At 41.3% G+C, this 16,834-nt stretch overlaps 1 protein-coding gene across 1 annotated transcript in view; it reads left to right on the top strand.

Annotated features, from left to right (window-relative positions):
* Positions 1–2,358: 2,358 nt before the first annotated feature.
* The window catches only part of ARMC2 (armadillo repeat containing 2), a 104,480-nt gene continuing 90,004 nt past the window's right edge, over positions 2,359–16,834 (top strand). Inside the window, exons 1-3 of the mRNA XM_068551324.1 lie at positions 2,359–2,504; positions 8,375–8,635; positions 9,118–9,190. Coding sequence (XP_068407425.1) covers positions 8,418–8,635; positions 9,118–9,190 — 291 coding nt within the window. The 5' untranslated portion in view covers positions 2,359–2,504; positions 8,375–8,417. The remainder of the gene's footprint in view (positions 2,505–8,374; positions 8,636–9,117; positions 9,191–16,834) is intronic.

The following is a 16,834-nucleotide window of genomic DNA, read 5'->3' as shown; positions in this document are numbered from 1 at the left end:
CGTTCCAGTAGTGTGCTTATGAGGTCTATTTTAGCCCAAGATCCTAGGGTGCAAAGACCATAGTTAGTAATTGACTGTACAACAAGTTTTTAAACTGAAGTTTCAGCTGAGATGGTAATTGTATAATCATCAGTTCCAAAATGAAGGTGAGGCAAAGTCTCCATAGGGCCAGTTACAAAGAAACATACAGACTCCCTGGACCTAAGGGTCCAGGCTGAGGCTAAAAATAAGGAGTCAGAGAGTGGAGGAAGGGGAGGATGTATGAGAAAATTTCTTTGGAGTGTGGGGTTGCCAATTCCCTCATCTCAAACTCAGCAAGAGGGGCTTCCCAGAGACTGCAGTTAGGTGGTCCTGGGAAAACTAAAGCTCCATCCTGGGATAGCATGGAGGGGGCTGCATGGGCCTGCACTCTCAGAGTCTCAGGGGCAAGAGATGTGTGGGATTTCCCTGGGACAAGATGTGGGGCCATCTTGGGATCCATCTAAAGGGTCTGGAGTGAACCCTGGATTTCTAGGGGATGGGAAGGAGTTACAAGCAACCAATAGAATAGCACTGCACCCACCCAGAGTCTCAGGGAGAGAGGTCCCCATTAACAGGAAACTCTGAAGGACTCAGGAAAGACCCATGTGGGTTGCTTTAATCACAGGCCAGGCACAGCAAGCTCAAAGCCATCAGCTCTAGGAACGAGTCTCCAGCTCTTGGCTTCCCCTTTCCCTACTTCCTGCCCACATCCACCCAGGCTGGGTCTTAAGGAGCCTCTAGTCAATAGGGAAGTGGTGAGCCTAAGCCAACCGCATCCCCTCTGGGAAAGCCAATTACAGACCTCAAGCCTGAGAAGGGAAGAGAGGGATGAGGCCTTACTTCCAAGTTAAGTTTGATGCATTTGTTTATATCTTGTACCCAACATTAGAATTTTGGAACGAAGCTGTGGTAGAGACTTAGTTACTAGAGGACTATCAGTTATCTATAAACGAGCAGAAAATACAACTCTACCCAGCTTTCCATCCAGGGGCAGGGGAAGATAACCAACACTGAATATATTTTTAAATGGCAGTGAGACACAAAAATAAAGTTGCATTTTGGTCATATCTCACAAGTTGTGAACTCAAAGTACTAGTTATGGTTTATATTAAATGGGCAAAAGTCCCTTTGCACAATAGAGTCCAATGGCCAGTAAAAGGGACTTGATATGATAATTCAGGTCGAGTCACTGGAAAAGATTGCAACCCTGAAGAACACAAATGCTTTGATTCAGGCCCTAAAATTATCCAGTCAACTAGTAAGTATTTATTGTTTGTTGTATGTGAAATCCTGTTGGGTACTTTGAAGAATAATTAGATTCCTTTAGTTCAGGTTAATATCATTTCCCACCTAACACCATGCCTTACACATAGTGTGTGCTCAAAAATATTTTCAATTTAATTATTCTTTACAAGATACTTAGCACCAAGGGATGTGGCATTTTTCCAATGTTGACAACAACACTTCAGCTGAAAAATCCCCATATTTATAAAATGTGGTGCAATCCTGAATGGAGAGTGATTATGGTCTCACTTGTATTTAACACTGTAAAGTGTTGCTGAATGGTCTAACAGGAGAGAACAGAACTTAAACCAGAAACAAATAAATGGGGTTCTTCTGCCAGTCAACTGTGATAATGCAGTAGGAGCAAAAAATGACTGCTGATGCGAGGCCTAGACTTGAATCTACCGCTGTCACTAGACCTCGGGCCCCGATTTTGTTTCCTGTGAATGGGGATGCCAGGCTGGCTACCTCAGAGCGCCAGGGACCCTCAAAAAGATACTATACAGTGAAATACTCTGTAAACTCTAAAGTGCTTCACAAGTGCAAGGTCTTAATAATAGCAACAGTTTAACATTCGTTGACTGCCACATGCATAGCACTTTAAATCTGTTTTCTCATTCAATCTTCACAACTACCCCAAGACCTAGCTAGGTACTATTATTCCCTCCATTTTACAGATGAGGAGAGACTGAGAGGGTTAAACAACTAGTTCAAGATTATACTGAACCGAAACTTGAACCAGTAAATCCTGAATCTTACCCCTAAACACTAAGCTGCTGCCCTGCTTATTGCTATTTAATAGAGGCGCTGATATCTCATAGGGGCTCAACAAACGCGGTTCCGTAAATTGCTGATTTAAAAGCAGACGCCTTCCCACCCCCGCTCTTCCAAGCTTACCGGTCGCCCTTTCTCGCAGCACCTGATGCTCGTACTCCCTGCCACTGGCCCTCGCCCACGCTCCTCCCACTCCCCGACTGCTGGCGCCCACGCCTCAGTGTTTCTACGCATGCGTTGGGGAGACCTGCGCAAGTCCAGTGGCCCAGCGGGGGCTGAGGGACCTCTCAGTCACTCCTCGCCCGGCCCCACCTTGGTGGGCCCCGCCTGCTCTCGTGGCTGCTGCTGCCGCCGTCGCCGCCTGGGGAAAGCTGGAGGATGAGCTGAATCTCCGCAGTTGTCACTGTCTCCACCGCTACCTACAGGTGCTTTGGGTCTGGCCGGAAGCCCCCTTCCCTGCGCCCACTCCCAGCTCATTCCCTGGCCCACTCCGCCTGTCCAGCAGCTTCCTGGCTCTGCAGGGAGGCGGCCTGGGCGTCCCGGGTAAATAGTTTGTGTACGGTTACCATGGAGACACTGGCCGGCCCGGCTGAGCCTAGCTGGCTGGCGGGCAGAGTGAAGATGCTGTTGCGCTCTGCTCTGGCCTGGGCCGGTGGAGGAGGGGGTATTGCCGGGAGTGGGGAAGCCGCTCTCTGCGTGGGAGGTGAGGCTTCCCCCGCCGGTTCACCGGGCACCCCTCCTGCTGTCGTCCGCTTTCTGTCCCTGTATGGGGAGAGAGGTGATGAGAGTGCCCTGTGCACGCTGTCGGGGTCGGGCCGCGGCTGTCTTTATTTCTATACATTGAGCATTTAGGCAAGCGCGTGGTGCTTAGTAGAAACTCAGTAGTATTTGTTGAATGAGAGTGATAGACTAAGGGACTTTGTTTATGCATAAAGTGACCCAGCCAAGGTCACACAGATTATACCTGGGCTCCTCTAGGCAATACATAGGGTCTTAATAAATAAGTGTAACAATATGCATTAAAATATATGTACGTACATATAATGCCTTTTATAATCCATTCCTATGAGTATCACAGCAGATCTTCCATCTCACCCTGATTTAGAATTACTTTACTTGGTAGAAAAGCAAGTACCACTCTTTATTTGTATCCTATTTTGTGAGTCTATAAAATTCTTATCAATTGTTGTTTTGACATAGCTGATATTCAATAAAATACTTAAGATTCTTTTTTCACAAAGCAAAACACCGTGGTTTAAATTTTAAAACTTATAAAATGTGTGAAAACACTGAACAAATGTCATTTCCTTTCTTCTGCAATTTCTTTTTTTTAAATGCAGCTTTTCATTCATGAGAAAATTTTTTGTTGTATCCTTTTATCACTTAGTGCTTGGACAGTATTTAATGTTTTTTAAGGGCCAGGCACCATGCTAAAGCAGTTTACATTAATTTTGTCATTTAATTCTCAAAACAGTCCTATGAAGCAATTACTATTACTACACACTTTTTACAGCTGAAGAAACTGAGGCTTAGAGATGTTAGAAGCCTTGCCCAAGGTTACGTAGCTGCAAATTGTCAGATTATTTGAACCTTTACTCCAGCATCTAAGCATTTAACCACTGCTTCTTTGGATACTCATATTAACACGAAAGTCATTCAAAATCACGGTAAGGGTCTTGAATATTTGATTTGCAGGAAAAAGAGTATGGAGATGGCCAGTCTTTCCCCTGTTGCAAACATCCTGATAGTGCCGTGTTGCATTTAGCAAGAAGCCTGTTTCAGATGACTGTTAGCAGCAGAGGTAAAGACAGATCTTTATAATTAGGTATAAACTTATAAATGACAACTCACAACTTTTCCCCTAACCAATAAGAAATACTTTGTTTGAAAAGGTCGCCAGTTTCAAATTTCCTCCTGCTGGTGGTGGTCATCCTCTAGAGGTCCTGTGGACATCATAAACTCAAGACAGTGATGCAAGACAGAACTCAGCTGCTTCTTTCCCTTCAAAGTCCACATCCCCTCCTGTTTTCTTTTATTTTTAAAAAAAATATTTATTTATTTGGCTGTGCCGGGGCCTGTGGCATGCAGGATCTAGTTCCCTGACCAGGGATCGAACCCAGGCCCCCTGCTTTGGAAGTGCGGAGTCTTAACCACTGGACCACCAGGGAAGTCCCTCCTCCTGTTTTCTTTTAAAAGGTCACCTTGCCCTCCCAACCTCCCTAAGTTTGCATACCCAGTGGCACCTCTGCCCCCTCCCTGCCCTCTCAGATGCCGAATCCTGTTGGTTCTTGTGTTCTTGGTGCACCTTAACTTGTTCTCATCTCTCTTCTTAACTCTATTTCACCTTCACTCCTATACTTCGGGCTTTCAGTGCCCCATCCACTAATCACAACATTTGTCAAGCCTTACTCCATGCTGGGCCACTTGAAGTGAAAGCAAGAAAGCAAAAAGGGGCTAAATTTGATCTCATATTACCCCATGGCATCAAGAATCAGATGCCATTTGAAATAAAGTCCCATGTGCTTTCTTAATCCACTGTAGCAAATGCCTCCAATTCAGAAGCCATGCAGCCTTCATCTGGATATTTTCTAGCTTGGGTCTGTATTTGAAAATGGAGCCCTGCGATTACACAAATGCTGACTTTAAGCTGTGCTTCACGTGAAGAGCTAAGGCTCAGAGTCTGGTGGGGCAACACCAGGTGCGCAGGCAATTCTAACCCAGGGAGGGGTGGGTGTACTAACAGAGACCACGGGGGACTGTTCAGAGTATGGCGGAGGGACACCTAGTTGAGGCTGGGAGGGTGGGAGAGGCATGTCCAGGAAAGCTTTCTTGAGGACCTCTAAGAGTTAGCTGGGTGGTTATATAAAAACTGCCTGATCTTGTCCCTTCTAGTTTTTTCCATCCTTTCCATCCTGCCCATTCCTGCCATCACATCATGCCTCAACATCTTTTAATTTGCTTATCAGCTTTTATTTACTTTCTTGACCTGCCATTCAGTTCTGTCTCTGCTACAACTCCAGTCTTCATTTCCAGAGCTCCTTCCTCTCCAGCGCACACCCCATATGTCCTTGATACTCTGCCTTGACTCACTCATTGACTTGGTTGGAAATTCCTCCTCTATTCCAGCCCCAATGTCGGCCATTGTCATTTGTTCAAATTCAGACCATTTTCCAGAACCTAGCTCAAGCATCACCTCCTCCAGGATGTCTGCCTGACACCTCCCAATCAGAAATCCCTTTCTCTTTCATAATCACATGGTAGTTTATCTCTATTTTTTGTATTGCCCCCATCAGTTTCTATCGTGTATAAAAGCATGTGGGTACAAGCAGGACTGATACCCAGCTGTTTCACACCAAGGAAGCTGCTCTGCTTGTGAGAACACCAGCATGTTTCTATATTGGTGTGTAAATAGCCACAGCCCCGGGACCTCTGAGTCCCCACCTTCTACCACCCAATCCAGTGGGTAATAGTTTCAATATCAGCCCTGGGCATATGTCTTAGGTTGTGTGTGTGCGTGTTATTGCTTAAGACTTTATCCGCCTCATAGAGTTAATTGAGATGATGTACTTGAGAGCACTTAGCACACTGCTTGGTATTAAAGTAAACGTTGAGCTAGCATTAGTGGTTGGTCCTTGCCTGAGAGTGAAGACAGTGTTTATTCCTGTCTGTGTTCCCAGAGATCCAAAGGGAGGTAACAGTTCATCTGTACTAGCTGAATGGATTTGTTCCAGTTGTCAGGAGAATTTTTGTAAAGTTAAAATTTCTGTGATACTATTGCGTTATGGTTCAGGCATACTTTACTATAAATAGACAAGCTTTCAAACTCTGATCATTTTTTAAATTGGCAAAAACCATCTCTAATAAGAATTTGTAATTTAATAATTATAAAGAAAATACTCCCCCCCCCAAAAAAAACCCACTTCTAACTCAGTTCACTTGCATTATTGAACATTTCCATGTTTGATTTAGTTACTAATATATTAATATTGATATGATAATAGATTAACTGAGCAGATACTACATTATTGAAACAGTTTCTCACAATATAGCTGCTAAGGTGGGATTTGCGGGGAAGAGAGAGGCAAAGGGAGAGAGAAAGTTGTGTTAGAATTTGTGGTAAAAATTTACAGACAAAAAGATTTTTAAACCCATTATGTACATCGTTTCCATCAGTATTTGATCAGTCTAAACTCCTGTATGCCAAATAATTTACAGAGGTCTTAGAATTTGGCCTCCTTCATTACTCTATGAAAGGGTATAGTTTTCAATGTAAACTAAAATACAGCCAAGGACAACCTTAGTCAGGAATGATGGTCCATTATTACTCATCCAAAGCACGTTCTCTAGTCTTAATTAGTTTTGCCAGATCACCTTTGGACAACCCTAAACTTATTAGTGCCATGTGGGGCTAAGGTGTCACAAACTTCATTTGGTCTCTGGAAGAAACTTGTTCATTGTACTGAAATGTCTTCTTTTCTTACTTCAGTGGGCCTTTTAAAAACAAACCAGCAAACAAACTTGCCATGGACACTGAAGTTGGATGTTGTGGTTCTGAAGTTGTATTATTATGCATCAAAAATTTATATATATAAATACATATAGTGTGTATGAAACACTTTATACGTATTTTTAATAATTAGCATTGAATATTTTTTAGTAAAGAGGCTATCATATATTAGAAGTAAATGTACCAGGCCTGCCACAGTTTTTGTTAATTGTTTAATGTACATAATTCCGGAGACCTTGCTTAAATTGGAACTCCTATATCAAAAATTCCTAGAAGAGTATTGCTTATCTAGTAATTTGTAACTGCTTTACTTCAACACCTGGCCTTTCCATATGAAAGGAACAACATATTGTTTGCAGTTGTCATATTTTTTTCCTCAAAAACTCTTATGGACGGTAGAACTAAACAGATGTTCTTGCTGTCTGTTGTTAAGCAACACCTTAATGTATAGAATCATAATACAGTCAAGTCCTCTTTAGTTGTCTAAGGAATCACCTGTAGATTTCTACTTACAGAAATGGTGTCTTTTTAGTTTCCTTGAGCATATGTCACAAAACTTTTTTCTTTTTTGCAGAAGTTATTCTAAAATTGGGCAACTGAGATATATGAGTAATTTACAGACCTCAGTCTCCCTGGAGATACAACATTTTTTTTTAATGAACACTAAATGTACTGATTAGAATTAAGTTTTTAAAATCTCGGCTATTTTATTAAAGTGTAGAGCTGTCAGAGGTGTGTTGCCAAGTTAGCCAGGCCTCCATGGGACACACGAGCATAAAGAAGGATCTGCATTCTCATGGCCCTTGTGCGTGACTTTAACTTTTTAACCGAGGGCGGTGGCTGGGGAAAGGATCATTTGATATCGGTATTCGGTGTTTATTCATGTAGGACATTATCTCAAATTGAAGGTGATTTGAATCAGCTCATTCAAATATATCATAGGCAAATGTAAGGCTGAACCTTTCTCTGAGTTACAAGCTACATTTATAAAAGCTGATAGAGTTTGGATAGAGGCCCCATCTGACTAACTTTAATCTTATACTAGCATTTTGTGTGGAGGGCAGTGGGAAAAAAAGGGAAACTTCAGTTAAACATTTTAGCAGAACCCCTCTGCCCCGCCACCCAGTGTGTTTTTTATAGATTGGAGACTATGAGATGGTTTTCCCTTCCTGGGGTGTCTTCTTTCACGAGTTATCCTCTTTCTCTCCAGGTTTAGCTTTCACTCTAGGTCTCTTCCCTGCACGTCATTTCCCTCAATCGCATGTATTCCCAAAGGCGTCGCTGTGCACGTCAACCTATTTTTTTTTTAATTAATTAATTAATTAATTTTATTTTTGGTTGTGTTGGGTCTTAGTTTCTGTGCGAGGGCTTTCTCTAGTTGTGGCAAGTGGGGGCCACTCTTCATCGCGGTGCGCGGGCCTCTCACTATCACGGCCTCTCTTGTTGCGGAACACAGGCTCCAGACGCGCAGGCTCAGTAGTTGTGGCTCACAGGCCTAGTTGCTCCGCGGCATGTGGGATCTTCCCAGACCAGGGCTCGAACCCATGTCCCCTGCATTAGCAGGCAGATTCTCAACCACTGCGCCACCAGGGAAGCCCCAACCTATTTTTTTGAAAGCTCTTTTCCCTTCCTGATCTTCTAAGTGTAACTGCGTGGTAGATTTTTAATTAAAGGTTGTGATTTTTTTTTCAAGTTTAATATACAGGAATGGTTTAATGGTTGGGTTTGAGCACTCCTTTCTAAATGACTGGATGAAAATAGTTGACATTTTTTACCCTATATTTGCAGGGTGTGGTGTCTACCTGAAGAACATTGCACTTTATAAGGAAAGATGTTGTCTCCAAATGATAAAAAGTTAGAAAAGCTAGATCCGTTTTACCGACCTTCAGTGTCCAAGCAGAAGACTAGTGCAGAAATCATAAGTGAAGCACGAAATGCCTTAAGAACTCTTAGGACCCAAAGACCATTTACACCACGGGAAGACCAAAGAAAACTATTTGGACGTGCATCTTCAAGAACACCAGAAAATAGACCCCCGTCTTCCTTCAGGTATTTAAAATTTCTCTTGCCTATACACTCAAGTATGTATATGTAACCAGATGACATTTTCCCTTAATTCTAGTTATGGATAGTTGCTTTTCTAAGTGTGACTTCTGCTAATTATACCTCTTATATCTGTTCAAGATTTCTAAAGGTATCTCCAGACCTTGGGTCCAAGAAGTTGCTTTGGTTAGAAATGGTTAATAATGATTGTCATACCAACTTTATAAAGTGATATGAACAAAGCTTTAAAAAATCACAATATACATTCCTTCTTTTCATTATTCAATATTTACAATCCTCCTAAAAGCAAGAAAAGAGTTGTTAATAAAATGTTTAAAGTACTATGATTTTTAAAAATCACTTCTTCCTCAAGGCTTATGCATTGAATGCTTTTACTTGTTTGGGGGCTAGAGTTAACTAAAATATACTAGAAATTTAAAAAAATGATTCTTTACAAACTAACACTTCTGTTCCGTCTCCTGTGCTAGCATCCATGCATCCAGTTTTGAGTCCTCTGATTCCAGGCCCATCTTTGGCACACGTCTCAGTCCACTAGAGCTTGTGAGTACTTTATATTAACACGGGTGCTATGAAGTGGAATTGGCCCCAATACTTGGAATCAGCACTTATACATGCTAAGAAAATGATACATAGACCTAAATGTATTAATAATTTAATATGAAAGCAAATTCTTTTATACTTTTTCAAATATAATGGTTTGTATCTAATGAAACACGTTTATTATTCACCTATAGTTTCATAATAAAGAGGAATTTTAGAGATATATAGTAACCTGGCAAACAGAATGTTTCACAGTATCTTTTAAATTATGCATATGTATTTTATTTTCAGAGTTACATATACAAATAAATTATAGATGCATGTGCATAATCAAAGACTTGTTACCAAAAAAACCCTCCAGCAGTCTTCCATCCCCTTATTTTTCGTTCTCCACTCCCCAGTGGCTCTAACTTTAAACTCTTTTGGCACATTCTTTTGGTATTTACATCCAAATTTTTAAATAACACAGTGTCTTGCTGCTCTCTGACTTACCAGCTTGAGGAATTATCTAATGACTTCCTGCTAGGGAAGATGAAGATTTAACCCTTGTCTGTCTTCCCACACACCTCTTCACAACTCATTCACCCTTTCTGTCCCCACTGCTACTCCCAATATAGATATATCATAATTTTGGTTAGATCCCATTTCTCTGACTGTGATTATATAAATCCTGTTTATAGCTGAGCCTTGAACTAATGATGATTAATGATGATTACTTCTCCTTTCCTGCACCACTCTTTGTTTTCCCTGGTGTTAATAATTGCCTTGCTTTTTTAGTTTTGTATTATTATTGTTTCAACTCCAAACTCTTCTCCAGTGGCCTAAATTTCCTTCATATATTCAGACACATGAGATATTGATTCATCTCCTTGGAGAACTTTTCACAGTCCCCCCTGGACCACTTGCCCTGGGCATCTGCACACAGCTTGCTACTCCTTCCTGTGCTGGCTTTTGTATTTCCTGTATCCCAAGTCCTCCTTTTTCTTGATTTACTCTTGTTTTAGCAGAGTATTCCCTCCAGTAGCTTCTTGAGAAAGGGTGTATGGGAAATGAATTATTTGAGACCTTGACTGCTGTTTTTCTCTCTGGAAGTTTGTAGGATTTTTTCTTTTTGTTCCCAGTGTTCTGAAATGTCCTGATGCTGAGCACTTTCAATGTGAAATCTTGTACCCTTCAGCTCTGGGAAATGTCCTTGAATTATTATTTTAGTGTGTCTTCCCCTCTTTTCTGTTCTTTTTGCCCTTTCTGGAATTTATTATTCGAAGGTAGGATGCCCTGGACTGGCCCTTCAATTTTCTTATTTTCTCTTTTCTGGTTCTCATCATTTTTTGGATGAGGCTTTATCTTCTAATCCTTTTATTGAGTCCTTTTCATTTCTGCTATGATATTTTTAATTTCCTAAAGCTTTTCCCCCTCTAAATTATCTTTTTTTTTTAATATATAGTATTCTGTTCTTATTTCATGGTTGTAGCATCTTATCTCAGTATATTAATGGTAGTTTTGGTTTTTTAATTGTTTTCTTCTTTTAAAATCTCTGTTGCTTTTGTGTGTGTTGGGGGGAGGGCTTAAAAAAGAAAAATTACTTTTCTCACAGTTATGAAGATTAGAAGTTCAAGATCAAGCTGGCAGCAGGGTTGACTTTTTCTGAGATCTTTCTTCTTGGCTTATAGATGGCCATCTTCTTCCTGTGTCTTCACATGGTCTGTCCTCTGTGTCTCTGTTGCAGTTTTATATTTGCCTTGGTCTCTCTTTTTTCATAACAGAGACTCTCCTCTGATAGCTCATGCTGCTTGTTTGGCTGTTCTTATTTGAGAGTGGAAGCATGTGGAATGGGTTGGTCAACCCACAGGTGATACCTACCCAAACCTACATTTAGGGGGATTTGGCTGGGCTGTGTTGTTTGTGAGACCCTCAATAGCAATATCTTTAGGGCTTTCCTTGTGGGCTGCTCAATTCTCTGTAGAATATTTCTTGGAGGATAAAGGCTGGTTGCTAACTGTTGGGCTGCATCCTGCAGGCCTGCAACGCCTGCGCTTGCCCAGCTTTAAGACTGAAGAAAGAGCCCAGAGTCGGCAACAGAGACATCAGTTATAGGGGGCAATTTCTCTGGCTCATTAGTTACCAGGGAAACCAGCAGAGGTGCATGCCCTTCACTTCCCCTTTGATAAGCTATCAGGTGGAGATGTTCTGATCTAAAGACTAGAACAATCACCAGCTAGGTCGGGGCAAATATGTAGGAAGGTCAGTCATGTGAGTAGGGTTTAGGTGAAGCAGATGCTGCTCATGCAGGGGATGTACAGAGAGCAAGAGATCAGTCATCTTGAGTGGCCTGACCATACATACACTAACTTCTAGGAGCCAGGAGGAAGAAGGTAGGAATGCCTAGCATTCAGTATGTAAATATTCAGTTAATATCTATGTTTACGTTAAGTACCCTGACTCTTGACTGTTCCTGGTTAGCCTGGTTCAGAGACCCTCTGTTTCATCCTCTCCAAAGAACAAACTCCACATCTAATCCTGGGTTCAGTAGCCTGACTGCGTAGAGCTGGGAGGGAAGGAGTTACGCAGACTTTCAACCAATTTTCCTTAGGCACCCCCCCCCCCTTTATGCCCCTGCTACCGCAAGTACCCGGTGATACCAATTCCTTACACTTTCATGGAACTGGGGCATCAGTCAAGCTGCTTCTCAATTTTTATTACTGTTTATGTGTGTGTATGTTTGTGTGTGCGTGTGTTTGTTTCTGATGAACTATTTTAAAGTAAGTTGTAGACCTTATAAGACTTTTTCCACAAGAATTTAAGCATGCATCTCATATGAACAGGGACAGTCTCCTACACCACAATGCTATCATCACAGCTCAGAAAATTAACATTACTCAGTAGTATCATTTAATGTATAATCCATGCCCAAATGACCCCAGTTGTTTCAAAATGCATCATATATTCCCAAAGTACTCATCAAAATGCCTCTGTGAGGAAGATTATACTTGTTCTTATATTGCAGATGACAAAAATAAGATTCCAAAATAGGAAGCATGAACCAGTGTGCAATAAGTATTGTACTTTGTCAGCCATCGTTGACATATGGCTTCTTGCACCTACAGCCTTGGAAACCACTTGGGTTTTGAGCCAGCAACAGCAAGAGGGCCCCCGGTTTAGCAGCCCAGTGGGTCTGCCTTGTTGAAGAGTGGCTCTCCATTCTACAGTTCTGTCATTTGACTCCTATGCTTTGTTTTTAATATTGCTGTAATTTGGGGGCACTCACTCTTTCCTAAAAATCTCAATTTCTAGAGTTCACATGGTCCCTGTCAAAATATAGTTCTTGGACTGCAGGATTAGGTGTCAGGCAAAGATAATGTTGGCATTTGCCTCTGTTTAGGATCACTGCAGTTTAATTTCTTTACTGCAGAATGGTTGGGTGCTATGTGCAAATCAGGCTAAGAATAACTCCGTTAGTTTGAGTTTTTTTGTTAGAGTGGATTATTTAAGGGTCTCAGGTATATTTCATTTTAAACCATAATTAAAGTTTGGAGCTCCCAGTCAAAAAAACCTGAAAGTGGCCTCATAACTACCTCCCCTTCCATCTTTTCTCCTCCTTTCCACTAGACCTTTTAAAGAACCCTTTGACTCTGGTGACCATTAAATTGACAAAGAGAGGAGATCAGGGGCAATGGGAGCCCAGGGAGAGGGAGCTGGGTAACGACCCCTAGAGGGTGGGGGAGGAGTGGTACATACTTAAGTCCCTTAAGGATGCAGTTGCTGAAAGAACTTGTGACAACCTAAACAATTGAATTTCAGCACTTTTTGGATCTGGGACACTTTCTCAGGCTGGTTTGCCTTTTAATAGTTCCTCACCCAGCAGTCAGGCAGGGAAGAGGGACCCATTCCAGCTCCTACATTTAACAAATCCTCTCAACTCTTTGCACTTGTAGGCTGACCGCTCCCTCTGTCCCCTCCCCCCCCACCCCCCCACCCCCAACCCCCGGTCCTCCGTCCCCACCCCTTCCCCGTATCCGGCCTGTGCTCCTCCCACAGCCTCCAGCAGGGGTGGGCTGCCTACACTCAGAAGCGCCCTGGGCTTCTGAGAATGACAGGAGAACTGACACTCCTGGTCCCGGCTCACCAGGGTTCCCGTTAGCACCTGTAATCTTATAAATCAGGGGAAAGCACTGCAGTTTGCAGTCTGCCATGAGCATTTATATCCATCTTCTATGTAGGTGTGCCGTGCACAGCTTTCTCTTTCTCAGCAGCTCTCCCCCTTCCTATGACAGCTCTGAGACGTGGGGCTGTTGTGTAGTGATAGTTATTTCCATTTCCATTCTGCCACTCGGGTTAGTTAGCTGCTGTTCTGATTTATAGGGTTGTATAAAGTAGGAAAAGAGATTGAGGAAATAGGAAATTTTGTCTTTCATCATTATCATTGTCAAAACAGAGTTCTCCTTATGTTTCTGAAACTTACAAAGCCTAGTTATTTAAGCTCCAAGTTTTTTTTTTTTTTTGGCCGCACCATGCAGTATGCGGGATCTTAGTTCCCCGACCAGGGATGGAACCCATGCCCCCTGCAGTGGAAGCATGGAGTCTTAACCACTGGACTGCCAGGGAAGACCCCAAGTATTTTTATTAATTAAACTTTTTATTGACATACTGAAAAGACACAGATCATAAGAGTACAGCTTGATAAATTTACGCAAACTCAACAGACTCGGTAACCAGCATTGAAGAAGAAAAAAACAGGTCGTTACCAGCACCCCAGAAACCACCTTCCCAGGGTGACCACCGTCCTGACTTCTCACAGCATAGATGAGTTTCAGCCCATTTTTGTATTTTATAGGAACTGTGTTCCAAGTATTTGACAAGTAAAACAAAACTGAATATATTTTAAAAAGAAAGGGACTTAGAAGCCCATATATACCTTTGGACTAGGGGAGGTCCAGGGTAAGAAAGAGCAGAATGTGAATGTCAAAGCAGTGTGTTTTCTTTCACTGTTTCTGAAACGGAAGGGTGACATTACAGCAGTGAATCACATGCTGGGAGTGACAGAGGAGCCCAGAGGACCTGTGGAGAAAATCATAGTAATAGAAATGCACCTACAATTGCCACATCCAAAGGTTATGTGCTTGGGGGAATTTTTAATACGTATTTGCTTTGGAACTTCCAAGAGGTCTCTGTGTGTGTGTGTGTGTGTGTGTGTGTGTGTGTGTGTGTGTGTTCCGTTGCCTTACAGATTAAATCATAGCAACTTTCTGAGATGGGAGGTCTTGGTCCCCCTTTTCCAGTCTTCATGTAGAGTGGGACCCTACCTTCCCAGCTGGTGATCGGAGGAGCCAGGTCAGAAATTGGTCAGGGCCCACTGTGCTGGGATGAGAGTCAAGGCCAGCCAGACCCCTTAAATATTCTAGGGGGTTTGTCTTCTTTGATTGGGTTGTTCTATGAAAATAGTCTTTCAGTCTTCAAGGGACTCTAGCAGTTTTCTCAAACAGGACAGATCTTGAAATCTGACTTTTCCAGTACCTTGGTTATACCCCAGTCACTGGCTAGTATTATGACACAGAACTTGAGGGAGGTAAGGTTCTCAAGTGAAGATTTAAACCCACTTGCAACCTTCTCTGAATTATAAAATGAAGTGAATTTTACAAGAAAAAATTTTTACTCTGGTGCTTCAAAAAAGCCATTTTGCTCCACAAAGTGAAAGAACATTTTGTAGAACCTGGCATGACAGAAATTGATGGCTTGTTTCATTTTCCTTGGAGAATTAAAAATGCTTCACATGCATCACTTTATATTTTAAGTAGTCCCATGAGGTATATGTTTAAATGGGATACATAATTTAGTAAAGGTCAGTAGTAAAATGGAACTAATTTTTTATTATGCAAACAATGACTAATTTTGTACTAGGAAAATAATGCCTTTTATCAAGGAGCAGTTAAGGGGATTTATTTTGCCATCCAGAGATAATTCAGTTATTCCCTTCTGGGTAAAAATTAGCGTTGCAAAACCACATTTTCTAAGATCGTTTATTTAGTACCCAAAACATTTCTAATAGTTAAGGCATCTGTAAAAGCAGCCATTTACTTTGTCTGCATTATTATTATTTGGCAGACTTCTCAATCTTTGTTTCAGATGCAAGGTACCTGCAGAGTACAGACATTTTGAGATAAGAAAACCTTGAATCCACATTCAGTATTGAGAAGGTTATACTTATGTATTTCATCTTTCATAATTAAATGTAAAGCACTTATTTGCCTATATCATACTCTTAGATTTTTTTGTTACTATTAGTTTCATGGCCTAAGTCACATTCTTATGAATATTTTGCAGCAAATTAAGGAGACTAAAAAGTAAAGCGACTCTTTATTAAACAAATATGACATAATTTATACAGATAGATGAGTGTTGTCTCCTTCAGAATAAACCCCTCTGAATTCGGGATCTTTTTTCCAGCAAGGTTGCCTCAGGATCTAGGGCCTTAGCTTTTGAGACTTAAAAGTAACGTGGAACCAAATCTGGTAAAAACGTAAAGGGTGAGCAGCTTACCGAGATATGCTAGGGAGGGAGCTAGCATATCTTGAATCTCCGTAAGAAGACTTGTATATGCATCAGTGTCCCTGCAAGAAGGGAACTGCTGTCTCCATTTGATAGCTGGGCAAGTTCAAAGAAGTAAATGGCCCACCCAAGTTCACATAACTAGTAAGTGGGTTTGATCTCAGAGTCATTTACTCTTCCTGTCTATTATGCTGATTATTTTATTTATGCTTTTTCTAACTGTGTTTAAAAGAATGTATCTCTATAGTCATAAAACCGATTTTTTTTGGTTTGGTTTATGAACCGTTTACAGATGTAAATGAACAAGAAGATATAAAAAATGTTTTGAAAAATGTTACCATTATTGAAATAAGCAGCTTCTTGAGAGGACAACACTAATATAGATGTCTGTGTTCTGTTAATGTATATGAGAAAATGAGTGAAATTCTGTGTCGTATATGATAGATGACCTCACCCGTTTTTCTAAATTATCTGACTTGAATTTCACACTGGATTTTTTAAAAATTTGTTAATTAACCTATTGGATTGAGAGTCACTCATTTCAACAGTATGTAAGTGACTTGAGGAACTTTAACTCGATTAGTTTTGGCTAGAGAGCTAGAGGCACTTGCTGCCATAAGATCGTGCTTTCATAGACAGATAATCTTGCTGCCTTGGACCACCAGGCAACACTAAAAGTGGGAGTTTAGGCCCCTGTGAGGCTGCGGCCCCAGGTTGGGTCGGAGGCCACTGCCATCTGGAGGTTAGGCCGGAGGGTGCTCTGGGTGGCACAGTGCTTGGTGCAGGTGGTTTTAAGTCTTTAAGGAATTGGAATTTTGCTAGTAATGTCCCTTTTCTAAGGGTATCAGCATAGAATTTTTGAGATGTAGCAAATAAAACATTTTCATAAGTCCAAGACTACTTATTGCTCTTATGTTTTGTGACTTTTTAATCTACATTATTAAAATTTTTTTATATCATTAAAAAGATACTTCTGTCGAGTCCAAAATATATAAGGGTAGTATTCAAATTCCACACAGTTCTTGGCACATATGGGTGCCCAATAAATGTTTTCTGAGCTGAATCGAACACAAAAATTTACAAAGTATGTTGAATGTACTA

The sequence above is a fragment of the Eschrichtius robustus genome, chromosome 9 (assembly GCF_028021215.1).
Source record: "Eschrichtius robustus isolate mEscRob2 chromosome 9, mEscRob2.pri, whole genome shotgun sequence".
NCBI lineage: Eukaryota > Metazoa > Chordata > Mammalia > Artiodactyla > Eschrichtiidae > Eschrichtius > Eschrichtius robustus.
The sequence above is the reverse complement of the archived record's forward strand: the minus strand, read 5'-3'. Positions and strand labels throughout refer to the sequence as shown.